Source organism: Patiria miniata, unplaced genomic scaffold (assembly GCF_015706575.1).
Source record: "Patiria miniata isolate m_02_andy unplaced genomic scaffold, ASM1570657v1 HiC_scaffold_9, whole genome shotgun sequence".
Lineage (NCBI taxonomy): Eukaryota > Metazoa > Echinodermata > Asteroidea > Valvatida > Asterinidae > Patiria > Patiria miniata.
Genome location: NW_024037076.1, coordinates 11,625,725 through 11,646,295, shown reverse-complemented (window position 1 = coordinate 11,646,295; position 20,571 = coordinate 11,625,725). Strand labels below are relative to the sequence as shown.

The window sequence follows — 20,571 nt, the reverse complement described above, 5'->3', positions numbered from 1 at the left end:
ACGTTTGGGGTTGCAAAAGTGGACCCCGAAATTCGTTCACACACGCATATACAGGAATAACACAAAAACGCCCAGGTTTGAAAGGATAGTTGTGTGGATGTTTATATCCTACTTTTAAATGTTCTTTCAGATTAACATCTGTGTGTTGTATAATGTCTAATGCACGTTAAAGAACCCAGTACACTTATCGCTAAGAGAAGGGGTTCGCCACGGTGTTTCTGGCAGTGCGATTATCTTCAGCCATGAAGTCTGCACTTGTAAGGAAGAAAGAAAAAAAAAAACAAAACAAAAAAAAAACATCATTTCGTTCCAAGCGCGTTTTGTAGCCCAATTGGGCTGTTCTAGGACCCAGTGTCCCTTTAAAGGTAAGATGGACCATTGTTCATTGGTGCATTTGTATTGTTGGCCTACGTAACAGCAATGATGTACAAAACCCAATATTGTAATTTTGTAATTTACAAAGTGTTTCTTTAACTAAGGGAATTGGAGGTCTTTCCAGGTACTCTGACTGGTCCTAGGTGACGACGTTCCTTGATGGCTAGCTCATTGACGATGGCAGAGGCAGCGGCACTTGTTCCCCCTCCCAGGAGCTGATCTGAATAGAAGAGAGTCTGGTGAAGGAAAAAAATAGGAAATCAAGAAGAATTTACTTTTATTCTCTTGAGATTTTTGACAATCTTTAAAGATGTGTTCCCTGTGCTATTATCAAGTTTCACCTCAAAATAAACCCCCCCCCCCAAAAAAAATTGGCTATTTTCATTATAAAAGTTATTAAATGAGACATTGATAGAAAAAAAAGCCAATGACGTTTAGTTAGGCACCTTATCAAAATTCCTGTCGGGAAGGGTTCAGATTAATGTGTCCGACCGCATTACTTGTTAAGGCCTTTTCACACTGTGCAAAATCTCCGGGTTGGAACCGGTTCCAACCCCGAGATTTTTTTCGACCCTTTTCCCACTTCTAAAGTTTCAACCCGGTTCCGACCCGGGTAGCGTGCTCTAGCCGGATCGAAATCAACCCTGGGAGGGACCAGGGTTGAAAATCTCAACCCGGATCGAAATTGCATTTTTCGGCATGAACCGTGTCGAAAATGATAGTGTGAACCGCTCCGGGTTGAGTCACTCACGGCCGATCCGTGTTGAGTTGAGGCCGACATTTTACCGAAAATCTGACACGCTGTGCATAATATTTCCCTCCACCACTATCGCCGTCACAACACCGATCCCGAAACAATCGCTCCCTAATTATCATCCAATAATGTATCGGTGTATGGAGCATCCCTTACCGAGTCTGGGCTTGTGTTAGGTCTGCAAAATGTACCCCCAAAAATGTACATTTCTAATGTTAAATAGAACGAATCGTCTAACAAAATGACCGGAGCCATTTTGGAAATATTGCACACAGCTGCGCTGGTGTCGTACAAAAATCGGACTCCCAAATCGGATTCGTTTACTCTCTTATTATTGGTCAAACCCTTTCACGTGACAGGTCCTTCTCCTCATAGGCATGCGCAATACTACCAATGAGTCCGTATTTCACAGAGTAGTAAATTCACGCTGCACACCGGCCTGTCCATATTAAAGCCTCGTGCGCGCAGCAGCCGCGTGCGTCGCAATGCATTATGGGATTGAGAAAATCATCGCAGCGCCCTGTGCCGAATGCGATCCGTGTCGAGAATTTGTAGTGTGAATTCACAGGGGCTGTAGCCGGATTGAACGCTACACGGTTCACGTAGCGGCCGTTCCTGTAAAGGACAGTGTGAACGTCGCGTCTCTCCGATCCGTGTCGAAAAATACTCGGGCTGAACCGGGTTGGATCCGGGTAGGTTTCAACACGGTTCGAAACGGAGATAGTGTGAAAAGGCCTTTATAGGATAACTCTCGGTAACAGTATTCTCGAGTGTCCACTAATTTCCGGTCCAAGGCCAAGGCATTTGTTTACTTGTTAGCTGCCCCTGGCTCTGCAGTTTCAGTGGAGTGACACACCCCCACTGTTATCAGTAATCCACTTAACACGGTGATGGATGTCCCATGTGCTGTTGCCATGAATGGATTAATGGGGCCCTATTTCCTTTTCTCAATGAAGAAAGGGACTTAATTCCTTCTTGGCGAACATTGCTGTCTTTGCATGCATACAATGTACACACAAATTCACATTTTACCTTTTTGTAATATTCATAATTCACGGCATCTGTTTTGGTGAATGCAGTCCAATATAAGGTTAAATGTGTGGCTTATTATAACGGTTACAAAACTTTTCCAAGAGTTTGAACTTAAAGCTTTATATTCACCTAAAATTTGCAATTCACTCAAGAAACCGTGTAATGGAAAAAAGCTATTCTTGCAATTTTGGACTCGGGCGCATTACATTTCAGTTTCACCAGATTTACACAGTTTTCACTGCTTGTTCACTTTGAATGCCTTGTCTTGTAGTTCTGTGAATAAAGATGCTACAATTCTCAACGATAAGAAAGAAAGAAAACAAAAACATATTTGTTCCCGGAATCTTAATAAACAACAATTTTGCTAAATGTCATTTTTGTACAAATGTATATATTTTGCCCGAATGCTTAGAGGTGTAGTTGAATAAAAATAAAGTGATGGACTGATCCCTGTTTAGTCAAATGCCTTGATTCCGCAACTTTTGATTTGAAATTGAGATCCTAGAATGCTGTTTTTCTTGGAACATACAGCTGAAGCTGAGCTGAAACTTCATCAGGTTAGTTGTTCAGTATCCTTCATTAGATTTTGAACACCTTTGTTGCTTCAAACAGAACAAAATGCACAAATTACAAATGATGGACTATATCTTTACAAGTATTTACATGCAAAGAAACTTACTTGTGGACCACTGGATGACTGTATTCCCACGGATCTCGTTTTTATCCCGTGTAGTCTGTTCAGCCGGCTGGTGGCCGATAACTGCCTGATCTTGTCGGATGGAAATGAGGTCACTTTGGGTCTAGGTACCAGACCAAGGTCACCCAGCTTGTAGTGAGGCAGTGAGCCCTGGCCGATGGGAGAGAGGATGGAATACCTATTGGAAAAAAAACGTATAACTTTTAATACTTTCTGGCAAAAATTCTACATGAAATTCTGCAATTCCATTTTCACAGTGTTTGGTGGTGATAACTTCATATTCAACTCCATATCAATCACAAGGATTATGATTTAAGATTTCAAAATATGATTGGTTAAATTAATACATGGTTGCCATGACAAATGTCATTATAGTGGGGCTTAATGGATTGGCCTGTTGCAATATGGCTAATTACACTACTGGATTTTTTTTTACAGAATAGTTTTTTACATTCACTTTAAATTTCAGAGAATTTAATATGAGTACCTGTAAAAAAAATAATCTTTAGATCAAAACAATAAGGTTTATTCAGAAAAAAAGCATGATGCATCAGGAAAGAAGGCCACAGAAGTGAGCATTTCCAACAATTTCCCACTGACGTCTTCTCAAACGATATCTCAAAAAGTTTAGCAACCTTGGTGTTGGTTCACTCTAGCGGAGTGCATCAGCAACAGAAAATAGGAAAACAAAACATTTTTCTCGTTGTCATTATTATCTGGGATGTAAGTGGACTCTTGACATATTTGCCTAAAATGTGAGGCATACATGCACACCCATGTTTTGTGCAAATATGTTTTTTACATATATGATAATTTGCAAAAAAAGTTAATAATAATTTGAAGGGGAAACAACCTGAAATCAGGCAGTTGCCAGAGGACTTTAATACACATCCCTGTATGGTATTCATTTTTTCCCTGTCAAAAAAAACCTGACTTTCACTGTCTGAGTAATTTCAATGCATGAAAACTTTCTAACTTCCAACACGAAACATTTGAACTCCTAACCCCCTTAAAAAAAAAAAAAAAATCAGAAAATTTTAATAAAAGCCAAAAAATGCTAACCCTGGTTTGAATCCTTTCCCGGAGCCAGGGATGGTGGACTGCCTGCTCTTGGTGTGGTACGTAATCTCGTCGTCTTTGAGGAAGCTGGCCGGTGAGGGGCCCACGCCGATCGCCGCGGCGCTGTTGAGGATGACCAGGAGATTCTCCAACATGCTGTCACGCTTCTCGATTCCTTCCTCATCCAGTGAATCGTCGTTATCTCCATCATCCGGCCTCGACTGGAAAAAGTATCGACAAAGTGTTCCGATCCATTTTATGGGGCTGTCCTGAATGTGCCGGACATTTGTTCATCAACTGAATAAACGAATAGCTCTTAGGCCAAAAAAAAAAAAGTCTCCGGTTTCTGGTATGGAGCTTGCCCAAAAAGTGGTGCGGCGACGCGGCTTTTTTTTTTTTTAACCTGACAACAGGATGTTGGTAAATGAAAGTCTAAAGCATCCTGTAAAATTATGGCACCTGGTGTGAAGTCATTTTGAAGAAAAGTGGTATTTTGCATAAATTTCCAACGCTGGTCGGCCGACCACCGTTGGAAAAACCTAACTATTTTTCAACTACTGCTCCAAATTTACCCTTTTTTCAGTCCAAATTTTGTTTGCTATTGGTTACATGTTCATGAACGGGTGCAGGCCAGCTAGACTGGTTTCCTTGCCTTACAATTTTTGGGCATCAATAAATTGATTCATTGCATCTTTAGTGGAGTCAGGGAACCAGACTACTTGAACATATTTGTTTTTCTTGGTTTATCCAGCATTTTCGAACACAAAACTTCAAATTTGTCAGTGTAACAGTATTTGATCTATTATACTAACCCCTCAAATAGTTCATTTCTGAAAATTACAGCAAAAGCCAATGATGTACATTCCCTTTAAAGCCCTTGAATCTGATAGAACACTTACTGTATAACACTCCAGCGGTCCATAATATTGACCTTCACATGGAAATTGTAACCGACGCGCTTTGCATGTAACGTGTGACCAGCGCAGCTGGCACGTCTACATTTTGATCAGAGATTATCGAATAATCAAATTTTCTGTGAAACGCAGTTCTGAATAATCGAACACAACATCACTCCAAAATGGACAGCCCTACCATTTTATAAGACTAAAAAAGCCTAGTTTTAAGATCAGAGGCGCACAATTTTTTTTCTTTTGATTCAGAATGGCTATTCATTGGAAGTCTCTTTATGCCTCAGCCTACACATTGGGGCGACTTTGGCCCGTTCATTGGCATTACGGGGTAATCCTATATGACAGTATACAAATATAACATGGTTTGAGGGTGGACAGTCGATATTCACTCCCCGAGGTATTGGAAGTTGACAAACTAGTTCCAGAGGCGAAGCCGAGGGAACTAGTTTGTCAACTTCCAATACCGAGGGGAGCTAATATCGACTGTCCACCCGAAATAAACCATGTTATATTTGTTTTACTATACCTCATACATATTCAGTTGCCAAATTTTGTTTTATTATTATGCACCTAAAACAAAATTTGGGGAAACTTGTACAGCTCACCAAAAGATTCAACTTCAATTACTAGTTCGGTTCGTTTGCAATATAATACAGTTACTACAGTTGTAAATTTAGTTGTTTGCAATGTGTACAACTTTCTTTTGTACAGGAGACATCTTTACAAGGTCTATACATTTTCTCCAGTACGGCATCATTGAGCTCTGTAAATTAACATTTACGCGAACCGTGCAACCATGCATCTCTCCTGTGTGATGTTCGCGCGTGCGTACTGCACCTCTTGCGACAGTTCCTCGATTGCTCTGTAAAGCGCATGCGTAGTAGACTGTCGCACGGGTAACCCATGCGACAGTCTACTACGCATGCGTATTTACAATGTGTGTGAATCCTCGCGCGCGCGTTTGGTAAACAGCAAGAATAACATCTGGCACGTGATGGTGAATTGACCAGTGAACGTTCGGCTCTCGATCATGAATATGTATGAGGTATAGTAATACTGCCCAGCTCCCTTCAACCAGTCTAAGTCACAGTTGAGGAACTGTTTCACAGAGGAATCGTGATTGTCGTACAGCCTGTCATTGATCAAATCACCTGGGTTGATACAAGAAACTCAAAGTTGTGTGTTTGAAGTAATTGAATTGCTATTTGACCGATGACAATTTTTAGAGTTGCTGCACGATTCCAAAGAAATGTCCAAACAAAAGTTTTTTTTTCAAAATGGCGGGCGCAGGTGATTCAACGACTGTTTTGTGACTGAACAGAAATCACACACAAACAGCCGTTGTTAATGCTGTTATTATCCTTGCCCAAGATGATGAAATGAATTTAAATGTTGGGCAGCTACGCCGAGTTTCCTGAAATTGATCGTAAATTTACTGCCCAGCCCTAACCCACCTCACTCCTCCAAAATCCTCCTTGCGGTTTTGGAGGATTCTAGAGGATTGAAGATGAATGGTGATTGAATCAAATGAGGATTCTGGAGGATTGAGGATGAATGGTGATTGATCGTAAATTTACTGCCCAGCCCTAACCCACCTCACTCCTCCAAAATCCTCCTTGCGGTTTTGGAGGATTCTAGAGGATTGAGGATGAATGGTGATTGAATCAAATGAGGATTCTGGAGGATTGAGGATGAATGGTGAATGAAGCACAAGAGGATTTTGGAGGATTGAGGATGAATGCATTTTGAGGCAGGATTGTCTGATGATTTTGAAGGATTTGGCGTTGGTTATCCTTCATTTAAACACGAGTGCAAAGTTTTGGGATGAGGAGGATTGAGGATGAATGCATTTTGAGGCAGGACTGTCTGACAATTTTGAAAAATTTAGGCGGAGTTGAAAAATTTTGGAGGATTTTGGAGGATTGAGGATGGTTGTAAGCAACAAGGGCCTAGGGGGTTAGGGTAAAAATCCTACGCACGGCATACTTTGCGCACTGTTTCGTGAATTCAGCTGCAGGATTACAACTTTTTTTGTGCACACATGTAGGGATTGAAGGGTAGGCCTACACCACATCATGAGAAAAGCTCGTTATTTTTAGGCGAATTAGGACCTAGCTATTGGGACTTTCTGCTGTCCCCACAGCGTTTTCGGTCCCCGAAAATACCTCATAGGGAATTACAGAACAAGAATTCATGGGTAGGCCTACACCGCATTATGGGGTAGTTTTTTTATTGCTGGGCAAATTAGGACCGAGTTTTGGGGAATTTCTGCTGTTTGCTGTCCCCACAGCGTTTTCGGTCCCCACAAATACTTTGTAGAGACAAGTGTACGTCCAACGACGGAACAAGAATTCATGAACTCACAGTGAGTATCCTGTGCATGGAGTAAGCGGCCTCGGCTAGTATCCTCTCCAGCCGCTCTTTGTTTTTGAGGATCTCCTTCTTTTCCTTCTCCATCAGCTCGATGCGGTCCTCCAGTTGCTCCATCTCTTTGCCCATGGACTGCATCTCCTCCCGGGAGGACTCCGTCTGCTGGCGTAGGAGGTTCACCTCGGATTCCACCTCCATCAGCTCCTTCTCCCGTTCCTCCAGGTCCATGATCAGGCCTTCTTGCTGCTTGGCTTTCTCCGTCAGCATCCGGATCACCTAGTGGATGAAGGCAGGGCGGGAAAAAGAGGATAATGAATCTATATCTTTCTCTTAAAGGGAATATACATCATTTGCTTTTGCTGTAATTTTCAGAAATGGATGGAATTGGGGGGTTGGAAATATATAGCAAATATAGTTACTCTGACTTTTTTGAGGTTTTGGGTTTGAAAATGCTATAAAAACCAAGAAAAACAACCATTTTCCTGTAGTCTGGTTCCCTGACTCCATATAAGAAGAAACAGAGCAGTTTACATACATTGGGGAATTGTAAGGTCAGAGAACCAGTCTAGCTGGCTTGTACCCGTTCATAGGTGTGTAATTGATTGCAAACAAGTGCGATGGTCAATTGGGGCCAGTATTTGAAAAAAAGCCAGTTTTTTCCAACGCTGGTCGGCCGACCAGCGTTGGAAATTGATACAAAAATACCACTTTTCTTGAAAATGACAGTATACCAGGCGCCATTATTTTACAGGATGCTTTACACTGTCATTCACTAACAGTCCAGCAAGGTATTTCAAAACGATTTGGTAGTTCAATTGTTTGCAGCTGTTGTATTTTCCCTTTAATAAAAGGTAGTTTTTGTAGTTACTAGTATTCATGACGATGTGCTCTTGCCTTATAGATTTGCTGTGTACAAGGGGAAAAATAAGAAAAGGCAATTACAGAGGGAGAAGGTATCTATTTATAAGGGAATAAATACAGTCGAAGCCTGATAAGAAGAGCACTGTTAATACAACATCCTGCTTATAACAAGGACAATTTTAGGTCCAAAGTCTTTGTTTTTCTCTGTTTTTTATTACTGATAATACAAGGAGCCTGTTATAAAAAGGTTATTCGCAAAGTCCCAAGGACCTTGTTGTAACGGTGCTCCACTGTATGTGATTGGCCGATTTTAAACCGGGGCCTGGACCAGGATAACGGCCCAAGCAGAATTTATTCCCATTCATAAATACCTTTCGATCAAAAAGTCAAAAGGAGTCAAAAATTCACATATTTTCCAACGATTTTGTTCAACAATTTTACTTCTGTATTTTGTGAAACAACCCTCTGGCCCTGTCTATGGTATGTGCCTCGCACATGTAGTGCTAAAAATCTCTTCATACGGGAATTGGTGCGCGAGCGGTTCACACTACGCAATGTGGTGCAGAATGCAGCGGCGTTTTACTGGCGGTTTAAAACCACCCACGTGACGGGCTCTCGACCAATAGGAATTGGTAAACTGTCACTACTGAGGGGGTAGGCGTTGAGCACGGAATCCATAATTTGATAGTTCGTGATCAATCTTGAGCAAGTCTGGGTAAGGACTGTGGTTAATCATAGTATGACTAATGCACGATGGTTGGACTGCTCTACTGAGAACTGGACTATTTGGAACCAAAGCCCTGGGCATGGAACCAAAGCCCTGGGCATGGAACCAAAGCCCTGGACATGGAACCAAAGCCCTGGGCATGGAACCAAAGCCCTGGACATGGAACCAAAGCCCTGGGCATGGAACCAAAGCCCTGCGCATGGAACCAAAGCCCTGGGCATGGAACCAAAGCCCTGGGCATGGAACCAAAGCCCTGGACATGGTTCTGCTGCTGGTTACCAATAGCTGCACAGCAGGAGCCAGGATCAAGAACTTTCACGATGATGTTTTGATCAGCAATCAACAGGTGTTCGCATGTTGATACCTGTGCGCAGACGTAAGACAACCACTAGTCAACTAATGGTCCTTGCCTGAACTTGGTTCTTGAAGTACTTTACGACCCTGCGTTTGTTTCTACTCACCTTTTGATTGCTGTGGTTCTTCTTAGCCAGTTCCTTCTCGTTAGTCTCCAGCATGTCCAGCTGCTGCCGCTGCTTCTTCTCCTTGGCCTGGATCTCCTCGCTCTCCTGGATCAGCTCCATGGTCTTGTCTGACATCTTGGACAGCTGGGCGTGGATGCTGACGTTCTCCCGGATGGTGCGCTTGGTGGTGTCCGCCATCTGCTTGTTGGAGACCTTGCGGAACTCGGCCGCTACCTGGTTGACTCGTAACACCATCTCCCGCTTCAACCTTTGGAGGGGTAAAACGCAAAAGTTGTCAGAACACTCAAAGTAAAATTAAAGTTACATATGAACAAAAATATACTATAATGCTGAGCTGCAGATATTGCTTTGCAACTCTGCATTTAAAGCCCGAGTCCATCATTTGCAGCTATCCAAAAAAGTAACTGGCGTAATTATTGTTGAAAAACATACAGGTTGAAAGATAGTAAGGGGACTAAACTCCCTGTGAAATTATCCTTTCTGGCAAGCTCTCATTTTGAAGAAATCAACGAAAGAAGGCATTTCCAACGGTGCTTCTTAAGAAGCACCGTATTAAGAAGCACCGTAGGAAAATTTAAATTAGTTGTTCGTTTTGTTATTCGGCGCAGCGCGCACAAGCATTGGAACGACGCACAGGCGCGCGCGGTTGCTATAATTCGTCGGATCAGTGCGCGACATCGCGTAAAGTTGCAATTCAAAACAATTCGAAACATGATTTAGCAACTTTTGATTTTAAATTGAGATCCTAGAATGCTGTTTTTCTTGAAATATGAAGCTGAGGCTAAGCTGAAACTTCATCAAGTAAGTTGTTCAGTATCCTTCATTAGATTTTGAACACTTTTGTTGCTTCAAACGAACAAAATGCACTAATTACAAATGATGGACTATAGCTTTAAGGTACATGTGTATATCATTTGAAGCTATCCAAAAAGTAAATAGCAAAATTATTGTTGAAAGTCATACTTGGTTTAAAGATAGTAATGTCAATCACTACACTCCCTGTGAAATTATTTCTTCTGGCATGCTGTCATTTTAAAGAAAACAATAACAGAAGGTTATTTCCAAAGATGCGTATAAAGACGCATTTTTGGAAATTTCCGTTCGTAGTTCGTTTTTTAATTTGGCGAAGCCGTGAATGGGCACACGCAAGTGTTGATACGACACACTAACCCGCGCGGTTGCCGTTATTCGTCGGTTCAGTGCGTGACATTGCGAATCTATGGCTTGAGCAACTGTGTCCACTTTTTGTGCCCAAACTTACCCGCATTGCATGAAAATCATCGTCTCTCGGTGAAGCATCATAACCGACCCAACCCGACTCAAATGATGGAAAGCTGACCCAATCCATCCCAAGTGGGTTTCAGTCGAACCGGTTTCGGGCCAGGTTTGCACAACATTAGCTAACCCTAACCCCCTAGGCCCTTTTTGCTAAGAACCATCCTCAATCCTCCAAAATCCTCCAGAATTTTGCAACTCCGCCTAAATTTTCCAAAATTGTCAGACAGTCCTGCCTCAAAATGCATTCATCGTCAATCCTCCAAAATCCTCCTCATCCCAAAATTTTGCACTCGTGTTTTGATGAAGGACAACCAACGCCAAATCCTTCAAAATCATCAGACAGTCCTGCCTCCAAAATCCTCATGTGCTTCAATCACCATTCATCCTCAATCCTCCAAAATCCTCATGTGCTTCAATCACCATTCATCCTCAATCCTCCAAAATCCTCATGTGCTTCAATCACCATTCATCCTCAATCCTCCAGAATCCTCTTGTGCTTCAATCACCATTCATCTTCAATCCTCCAAAATCCTCATGTGCTTCAATCACCATTCATCCTCAATCCTCCAAAATCCTCATGTGCTTCAATCACCATTCATCCTCAATCCTCCCGAATCCTCATTTGATTCAATCACCGTTCATCCTCAATCCTCTAGAATCCTCCAAAACCGCAAGGAGGATTTTGGAGGAGTGAGGTGGGTTAGGGCTAGGCTAGCTAGCGCTGACCGCACTTGCCAGGGATTGGGACTACTGGACCACCTCCATTAAGGGAACAAAACCAAAACTCTAGTCTCGGACCACGACTCTCTACGCACCTGTCTTTGTCGACCACCTGTTTCCTCTCCAGCTGGTAGATCTGCTCCTTGTGATCCTGCTGCTGATTGTCCAGCTCCTGCTCCATCTGGGCAAACTTGGCCATCAGGTCTTCCTTCTGGACTTTGAACTCCTCCAGCGAGGCCAGCTTACCACCTGCAATGACAACAACCATGGTTCTGAATTAAGGGGCGCTGTGGTCCAATGGTTACGTTGTTCGACTCATGTGTCGTGGCACATGGGTTCGAATCCTGAAGGGGAACGTGGTCTTTGTGCTCTTGAGCAAGGTACTTTACCATTATTGCTTCCTCCTTCAGATGGGACGGTAAAGCCGTAGGTCCCGTGTGTTGTGATATGCACGTTAAAGAACCCAGTAACACTTGTCGCTAAGAGAAGGGGTTTGCCCCGGTGTTTCTAGCAGTGGCAGCAATATGCGCCGCAGCACCTAGCAAAAAGGTGCTACATAATGGGTCTCATATGTTCATATACTTCATTTACCTGTCTTTGGTTGCATTCTATCCTAGTGCTCTGTATCCTTTGGAAAAGGCGCTTTATAAATACAGTTATATTATCATTATTATTATTGAGGGTACTAACTGTGGGTGGATTTCTAATGGGTAAATGTTTGGAAGTGGGTAACCTTCATCTAAAGTTTTCAAGTTGTTGGCGAATGACAGTGGCACAGCCTGTCAATTTCAGGGGTAACACAAAAACCGTTATGGGCAATTGCACAGTTACTCACATTACGAAAATGTAACATGAGTAACTGATTTTGTGCGTCTCGTTTATCATACATAACACAAAATTTATGGATGTCATCTTTGGTGCTTAGGTAGGTCTAGGTCTACTTAATGTACCATGGGGATAACAGTTATTAAACCTTTTCAGTAAGGTAATTACAGCCCAAGGAAACTCAAAAGTACATCAAAAATGTAACGTGAGTAACTGTGGAATTGCCCTAATGAAGATATGACACCTACTGAGAATCATGTTTTCTGACGTCAGCTGATCCTTGGTCTCCTGGAATTCTGTCCTGAGCTGGGCCAGTTGCTGCTCGTAGCCGTCCTTCTCCGCGTCCTTGGCCTGCTGGAGCCCCACCAGCCGGTCGTTCAGGTCTGCGATGTCATTCTGGCGCTGTTCTAGCTGCTTCTTTAGGAAGGCGACGATCTCTTTCTTGTCTGTGCTCATCTGGTCATACTGAGCACGGAATTCTCCATTGGCGACTTCTAATTCGTCGCACTTCCGTTGGTATCTGCGTGGAAAAGACGTAGTACTTTCAAAGTCGATTTAGCTGCCTATTAATTGCCTATTTAGAGGAAACTGCAAAGTGATGAAATTTTAAAGCCAAACTGATACGGAAACTGCAAAAATAATAATTTTACATATATACGAGAGTAGCACGAGTCAGTATTATGAAAAAGAAAACCTTAAGAATTATTACATTTATTTTTAGACACACTTAATATTTGGTCAAATGAAATTTACAACAAACTGGAGGTGAGCTTTACACGCTTGAAATATAATATGAATTGTTTTATCTGTTTAACTCAATCGTTTTATTTTAGGAGCCTTCCCAATGCATAACGTGGTGGCATAAGATACATCTAAACAAAGATGACCAATTGCAGGATACAATATGCAGGGTGTCAAGTATGAAGTGAACGATGGCCTTTAAGTATAACTGGGCCAGTCCCAAATATACAGCCGTGTCTGAAACGCGCTTCCAGAGCTAAGACTACGTTTATTGCCAGCGCGTCCCCGCATATTTTCAATGTGCGCAGACCTAGACCAAGCTCGAGACAGCTGATTCGGATGCAGCCTACATGTTGTTGGGGCAACTTGGGAGGTTGTCCAAACTATAGTTGGGGTCATTCATTGCTATCATTGGGGCATTAACAGCATTTTTGCAAAACATGGCTACAGCTTTGACTTCGGCTTCTAGCTCAAGAATCCATTTCAAGCCTGCGTCCACACAAAATGGAAATACTTCAAACTTTCACCTCATATCGTTGTTCTTGATATCCCTGAAACAGAGCGTCGACTACATTGAGCTTGAGCCCTCCTCAGGAAACTTTCTATTTTCTGAAGGTTATTAGTCTGGGGTGAGGTGGAGGTTTTTTAAAACCCTTACCTGGAGGAGTAGGCCAGTGGTTAGGGTTTGTAACTCAAGATCACAGGGTCATGGGTTCGAATCCAGCCGTTGGCCATATGTTATGTCCTTGGGCAAGCCACTTCATTGGCATTTACCTCTCTCCACCCAGGAGTATAAATGGGTACAGGCAATAGCTGAGGAGTCACCTGCGATGGACTAGCATCCCATCCAAGGGAATAGAACTACTCTCAGTTGTTTCATGCTACTGAAACCGGAGATAAACGCCGGCCTGATAGTGATAGGTCACATTGGCTTGTGACAGACTTCTTACCTGAGGAGTCTTTGCTCCAGGTCTCGTATCTGGATCAGGAAGAATTCCTTGCTGACTTCGGTCAGATTGGCCCCGGAGGGGGCGGAGGACGCCCTCGCCGACTTCTTGCCGCTCTTCTTGCCGCTCTTCTTGCCCTTCTTCTTTCCTCCTTTCTTCTTCGGTGGCATGGCGCTTTAATGAATGTCTATATCTAAACTATGAAGACCTACGCGCTGTTGAGTCCAAAAGGTAGAGTTGTTTATTAAAACTTAATCAAAGAACAGGAGAATCCTGATGAGAGACGCAACTTCATGTTTTTCTTTGCTCTACATCACAACTGTCTTCGAATAGCTTCCGCTGTGCTATCTTGGTTTTCACCTGCATTGGACACAAAGACAAGATAGAAGAAAAAACAAAATTAAATCAAAATGCGATGCAAGTAATCAAGGCCCATAGCGGCATAAATGTGACCCAGATATCGGACTTCCTCTGTATCCTGAGAGTGAGACCCACAGCCTTGCCTATTTTAAAGCGGAATTGACTTTCTTTGTTTTGACCTTTAACTGAATAAAGGTACATGGGACCATTTGCTATGTGCTGTTTTGTTTTTAGTTTGAAGCAATATTAAAGAAGGGTGCATAACAACTGCAAGTATGTCCCCCGAAAAGTGTCCTTATCTTGCAATAACAACAAAACCACAAAGTAAATCTTGAAAATTCTTAATTGTGTGGATACTCCTTTTCCTTGGCCTCAACTCCTATAAGTTTCATCTAATTTCCCTCACGTCTCACTGCACAATGGTCAATTGATCACAACAACATTTTTGGACACTGTGACCAAATTCCTTGCCTTAACCAATTCGGGCGATTCACAATGCAGTGCGCCACCAAGAGTTTGCCACGGAGAGTTCATTTTTCCCAGTATATTGTGGGAGATGGTCGACAAATTCCAAGCGCGGGACATTTGAAAATGTTAGTTTTTTCCGGTCAGTGGTTTCGTAAGCGTATGATTCGAGGATCTGTTTGCCCATTTCTTTTCTTGTTTTCAATATGGTGTTTTTTTTGTAAGGCCGCAGAACGCTATGCCCCAATCTATGACATATTAGCTCAAGTTGTCTACCGACACTCATTCAAATGAGCCATGTTTTGTCGACCGTAAACTTGAAAAATGGACTCTCCGTTGCAAACTCTTGGTGGCGCACTGCATTGTGATTCGCCCAAATCTCAGTGTTTTGTTACGTATAATTGCTGTGTAAAAACCTTCATGTTAAAAAGAGCCGCAGTTGGGATTGGAATCATTTGCCTGGCTCAATGGAAGGACCATCATGGAAAGACCTCAGTTAATAATGCTCAACGTACAGCATACCTTCACTGCACACCTCTGATCTATCCGTAAACTTACAATGTCTATGCACGTACTATACGAGTAGGCCTAGCCTACCCCAATTACCATTTCTCGTAGAGCAAATGTGTGGCCTAGTGGATAGCGCACACACCTCGCAAGCAACACTACTCAAGTTCGAGTCCCAGTATGACCAATGTTTTTGAAAATTAATTTTTTTTTTGTCCCAAAAACTAAGAATTGTTTATATTTTATTGTTTTAAATCAAATCCTACATTTGGAAAGAATGTAGTATCCTGACGCCACTTCAGCGGTTGTGTACAAAGTCTATGGAGTCTATTGGAAATGTTTCTCAGCCCCAGATTCATGTCTTATCAACATTTTTGCAATGACTGACGTTTATTGAGATGAGGAAAAATGTGGCGTCAGGTTGCAATATTCTTTCCCTACATTTGATTGCAGAGAATTTCATCTTCTTTTTCTGATTCGTGGTTATGGAGGATTTTTAGGAAAAAGGGAAATAAAGTCAGAAATTGTTATACTAGCCTAGGTCTGATTCCCATCTTTTTAATACCAAGTCACGACTATTTTCAACCAGATGAAGATCGTCACAGCAAAAAAGTCCCCCCCCCAAAAACAGTCACTGGCTGCGCATGTTGTTCAGTGCCAGGAAAAACAATTGCAACCTGACGCCACTTCCGCGATTGTGTACAAAGTCTATGAAAAGTTTTTAAGTATTTCCTTATGAAATTGGAAATATTTCTCAGTGCCAGATTCATGTCTTATCATCATTTTCGCAATGAATGACCTTCATTGAGATGATATATGAAGAAAAAAGTGGCGTCTGGTTGCAACATTCTTTCCCAGTGCCATGGCCATGCCAGTAGCAGTACAAACATGACAAATGCTGAAGTTTAGGGTGATCGTCGAGTGGCGGGTAGACCCGTGAACGTGGCTTGTAAACTACGCCACGCTCTTGTACATGTTCAAACCAAGCGAAATCGTCCTTCTGTGACAAAGACTGAACATTGCCTTACCGTGTGATAAGCATTCACATATCAAGCTTTCTTGAACATGTTGAAATCTGCTTTTACGCCAAATCTGGCATTTAAACGATATTCGAGGTAAAATCTGGCAAGATCTCGACGTCCTGCAACCTCCTCCTGATGCATGTGATTTACCACGTGATAACTGCTGCAGATAATTTGGTATCGCACTGACGCTCCGGGCACTCCTGATGTCTGGATCATAAGTGCGATTCCAAATTATTAGCTGCGTTTATCACGTGGTCTCGTTATTGGCCAAAAAGCCGCCGCCTATCATATGCGCCACATGAAGCAGACGGGTAGCTCGGAGGGCTCCGATAATTTTGCACGCAAATGACCCTGGGTACTCGTCCAGGGTCATTTGTCAGGGTCACTTGTCAGGTTAAAATCTAATTTCTACATGTTCGTATGGGTCTTCATTTCGTCGAAATGACACATCCTGAACACTCGGACAGGCAAATTTTGGTACAACTACATGTATAGAATGCAGGGCCACTTTACTCTACATCCACGCCTCCGTACGGCTGCGTGGAGGCGTGGAGCCGCAGTCGACCTACCTCCGAAAATCGATCGTGGAGTCGCAGCTCAGTCGATATCTCCGAGAATTGCGCCCTCTATCGGCGCGAGTCTCTGCGACTCCGCGACTCTGTGCCTCCGCCACTCCAGTGCCCCGCGTCTCTGCGACTAGACTCTGCGACTCCCCGCCTCCACCACTCCAGACAGTGCCCCGTCACCCGAATACAGGTCAACTCGTACGCGAACCAACTCGTACGCGACCAACTCGTACGCGGTACAATTCGTACGCGAACCGACTCGTACGCGGACCGACTCGTACGCGGACCGACTCGTACGCGGACCAACTCGTACGCGGACCAACTCGTACGCGTGAGTTTAGACGATTGGTTTAGCTCACATGGACAGATGAAATTAGGTTCGGTACGGTAGGTCGGCATAATTTTACCTTTTCTGAAAGGTTGAGATTTTCAAATTAAATGTAGTTGATTTTTGAATCCGCCAGTGCTACTTACATTCGCGATTTTTTTAGAGAAGAATTCTGCGTTTGTTTGTTTTTTTACAAGTTCGCTTGATTGATTGGGAATGGGAAGTTGTCTTCGCGATAACCAGTATGATTGGTCCCGCCGCACCGCGCACTGTATAAAGAATGCATGATTGAATCGCTGTAACCTGTGTATGCCGCGGTACAATTGCTGGTTGGTTAGACAAGTAAAATGACAAGAAAACACCGATATTTGCGAGGTCTATTGTATAAAAAGGAGCTACTATATAAGAATATAGCATCACGCATGCTTAAGCAGTTGTATGGACAGTGTCCGCCAGTTTTTTGCTTGGGTCAGATAGTTTTTTAGTCCTAATTATTATATATCCAAATAATATTTTGTAAAAAAAGAAAAAATGGGGAGTTGATTTTTATTTTTTGTTAAAATCAGAATTTTATATAATTTCACCGGAAATGCGAGGTTTCTTGGGTCAAATGCGATTTTCTTGGGTCAGAAAATTAATTTTTTGCTTGGGTCCGATAATTTTTTAGTCCTAATTATTATGTCTCCAAATTATATTTTGTAAAATAAAAAAATCACACACAACGGTCACACATTGAACTACGGACTACCCGTCACACTATTCCCAAATTCTTCCCAACCATGCCAACCCAATCCTCGAAACCACTCCTAAAACGGCCCGCGTACGAGTTGGTTCGCGTACGAGTTGGCTCGCGTACGAGTTGGCTCGCGTACGAGTTGGCACGCGTACGAGTTGGTTCGCGTACGAGTTGACTCGCGTACGAGTTGACCAATCCGCGTACGAGTTGACTCGCGTACGAGTTGGTTCGCGTACGAGTTGACCTGTTTCCCGTCACCCTCCTCCCTTCCTAATTTGCGAGCCCATTTAAAATGGATACGGATGCTTCGTTCTCAAAAAAATTCCGCCCAGAATTGCGCCCTCTATCGGCGCGAGTCTCTGCGACTCCGCGACTCTGCGCCTCCGCCACTCCAGTGCCCCGCGTCTCCGCGACTAGACTCTGCGACTCCCAGACTCCGCGCCTCCGCCACTCCAGACAGTGCCCCGTCGCCCTCCTCCCTTCCTAATTTGCGAGCCCATTTAAAATGGATACGGATGCTTCGTTCTCAAAAAAATTCCGCTAAATTCCGCCCAGAATTGCGCCCTCTATCTGCGCGAGTCTCTGCGACTCCGCGACTCTGCGCCTCCGCCACTCCAGTGCCCTGCATCTCCGCGACTAGACTCTGCGACTCCCAGACTCCGCGCCTCCGCCACTCCAGACAGTGCCCCGTCGCCCTCCTCCCTTCCTAATTTGCGAGCCCATTTAAAATGGATACGGATGCTTCGTTCTCAAAAAAATTCCGCCCAGAATTGCGCCCTCTATTGGCGCGAGTCTTTGCGACTCCGCGACTCTGCGCCTCCGCCACTCCAGTGCCCCGCGTCTCCGCGACTAGACTCTGCGCCTCCGCCACTCCAGTGCCCCGCGTCTCCGCGACTAGACTCTGCGCCTCCGCCACTCCAGTGCCCCGCGTCTCCGCGCAAGTGCATTCGCTGTACTTAGCACTTTTTGCAGGTTTGCATATCTATTACTCCTATTCATCCACGCCTCCAAGCAAATTAAAAAACTTTGCTCCGGCGTGGCCCTGCATTCTATAGTTACTCCCAAATTTTGATTTCTAGGTGAGTACTCAACATCCATACGAAATTATGTATGGCGGATCGATTTCGCTAGGTTCGAAAATAAACAAGAGCATGGCGTTAACGCCACGTTCGTTCATGGGTCTACATGGTCTAAGTGGCGGGGTATTCTGCAGTTACGGTCAAATGTCCACTAACGTTTTTAGGCCTACCTTTTTCATAATTAAAGGCAAATTTAAGTCACCGTCCAAGTACCATTCGGTTGATAGTCTGGCTCCAAGAGCCAAAAATCCTTACGTTGCATATTATCACAAAAAGGTCAGGGAACCAGACGGATACGGATAGCCGGCAGCAGCGTTGCCAATTTGTTTATAGTTTTCGGGAGAAAAGTACGGGGAAAAACATCAAAGTAAGATCTTTTACCTGCAATAGTTGAAATCTGTTCTAACGCTAGTACATTTGCTGACAGTAGGCCTGCATCATCCGAAGTGTGATGCGATGAAAAGCCAATATATTGAGAGCTAGACTCTAAGCTATTGTTGCCCCGTCCATTGCCGTCACGTCGCTAGGAAGCGCGTCATGTACGTAAACATGGAAGATATGTCTCGTTCCCGTCCAAAATACACTGAACTCTACGGTTATACACAGATCGGGAACCAGGCTAATCAATTTGTCCTGCACGCGAAAACTGGAGAGGGCGCTGCGCAGGGCTGGGAAATTAATTCTTGGCCCACGGCTACAAGTCTGGGGGGAAACTTCCATTATTTTCCCGCTTGTTTACTCATGGCTCCACATGGCTTCAATTCAGACATGTCACGAGCCCATTAAACGACATATGAAGGCCAATATCAAAGCATGGAGCTATTAAAAAAAAATGGAATGGATAGTTTGTCCGCCAATGCCGCTGGGCTGTAAAATTCTGTTCTAAAAATGATAACATCAGCATGTTCAATTGGAGAAAATGGCGAAAGTCGAAACTGATCGTCAAAAGCTTCTCACGACCACACCTTGGACATTTGCCTAATTTAGTCGGGTAAATAATTATGGTCCTCAAATTCGAGAGCCTTAATTGATGCGCTAGTCGTCTTTTCCATCACATAGCGGCGCGCTATCTGGATTGAGTTTCTGCCAGTTAATAGGGGACGCCTGAACAATACAATATAATATCCGAGAGGTCCCCTATATGGATTCGTGTACAAAACTTATAGGAGGTCAAGTCTTCCTAAAAACTTAGTGTACTACACAAGAGGGACAATAGGGGGTCGATCCCCGATTGCAGGCAAATTCACCGGACATAGTGTTTCCTTTTCTGGAAAACAGGTTAAGAGCCTTGGGCCGTGGCAAAAGAAGAGAAACACTAAAGGGAATCATAGAAGAAAGTTTAATCGAAAGAGTTCTCACAGTGAGAGAAAAATGCCCTTTTTCAGAGATTTTTCTAAACTACACGAAGGCAAGGGAATGTTCACACTGTATAGGTATGTAACGTTTACAAAATGTGTGTGTTTTTCCGTGTGTATTATGAAATTAGAGTGGGGGCGGCCGGGCCGGGGCTGATATCCCACTTTTCCATTTTTTTTGCAGCGCCAGACTTTAATATTAATTTGGCTCAAAATGTGATGGTTTTTCCCGTCAAGTTGCTGCAGATACGTGCAGCTTGGGCCTGGCAAAAACCTCCAGCAGCATTCTGGATGCTATCTGTGACCCGGAACTTTGACATAACGGCCATAGTAAAGTTTTGTTGCAATTTCCTGACGATCGCCAACTGTGA

The 20,571-nt window shown here is 43.4% G+C and overlaps 1 protein-coding gene across 1 annotated transcript; it reads right to left on the bottom strand.

Annotated features, from left to right (window-relative positions):
- Window positions 1-399: 399 nt before the first annotated feature.
- Window positions 400-19,387, bottom strand: LOC119720318 (cilia- and flagella-associated protein 157-like). The gene is made up of 9 exons (XM_038189959.1): window positions 19,227-19,387; window positions 13,783-14,139; window positions 12,340-12,611; window positions 11,362-11,515; window positions 9,248-9,515; window positions 7,193-7,474; window positions 3,921-4,138; window positions 2,841-3,036; window positions 400-611 (listed from the first exon to the last, which is right to left on the bottom strand). Exons 2-9 carry the CDS (start codon window positions 13,947-13,949, stop codon window positions 471-473), a joined length of 1,698 nt encoding a protein of 565 aa, XP_038045887.1. The 5' UTR covers window positions 13,950-14,139; window positions 19,227-19,387; the 3' UTR covers window positions 400-470.
- Between the last annotated feature and the right edge of the window lie 1,184 nt (window positions 19,388-20,571).

What these genes read in the sequence shown, in the direction of transcription:
- LOC119720318 (XM_038189959.1), bottom strand. Translation starts at nt 13,949, where the DNA reads ATGCCACCGAAGAAGAAAGGAGGAAAGAAGAAGGGCAAGAAGAGCGGC. An exon ending in AGAACCACAGCAATCAAAAG is followed by an intron (nt 7,475 to 9,247) that starts GTGAGTAGAAAC and finishes TTCATCCACTAG; the next exon opens with GTGATCCGGATGCTGACGGA. An exon ending in AGTCATCCAGTGGTCCACAA is followed by an intron (nt 612 to 2,840) that starts GTAAGTTTCTTT and finishes TTCCTTCACCAG; the next exon opens with ACTCTCTTCTATTCAGATCA.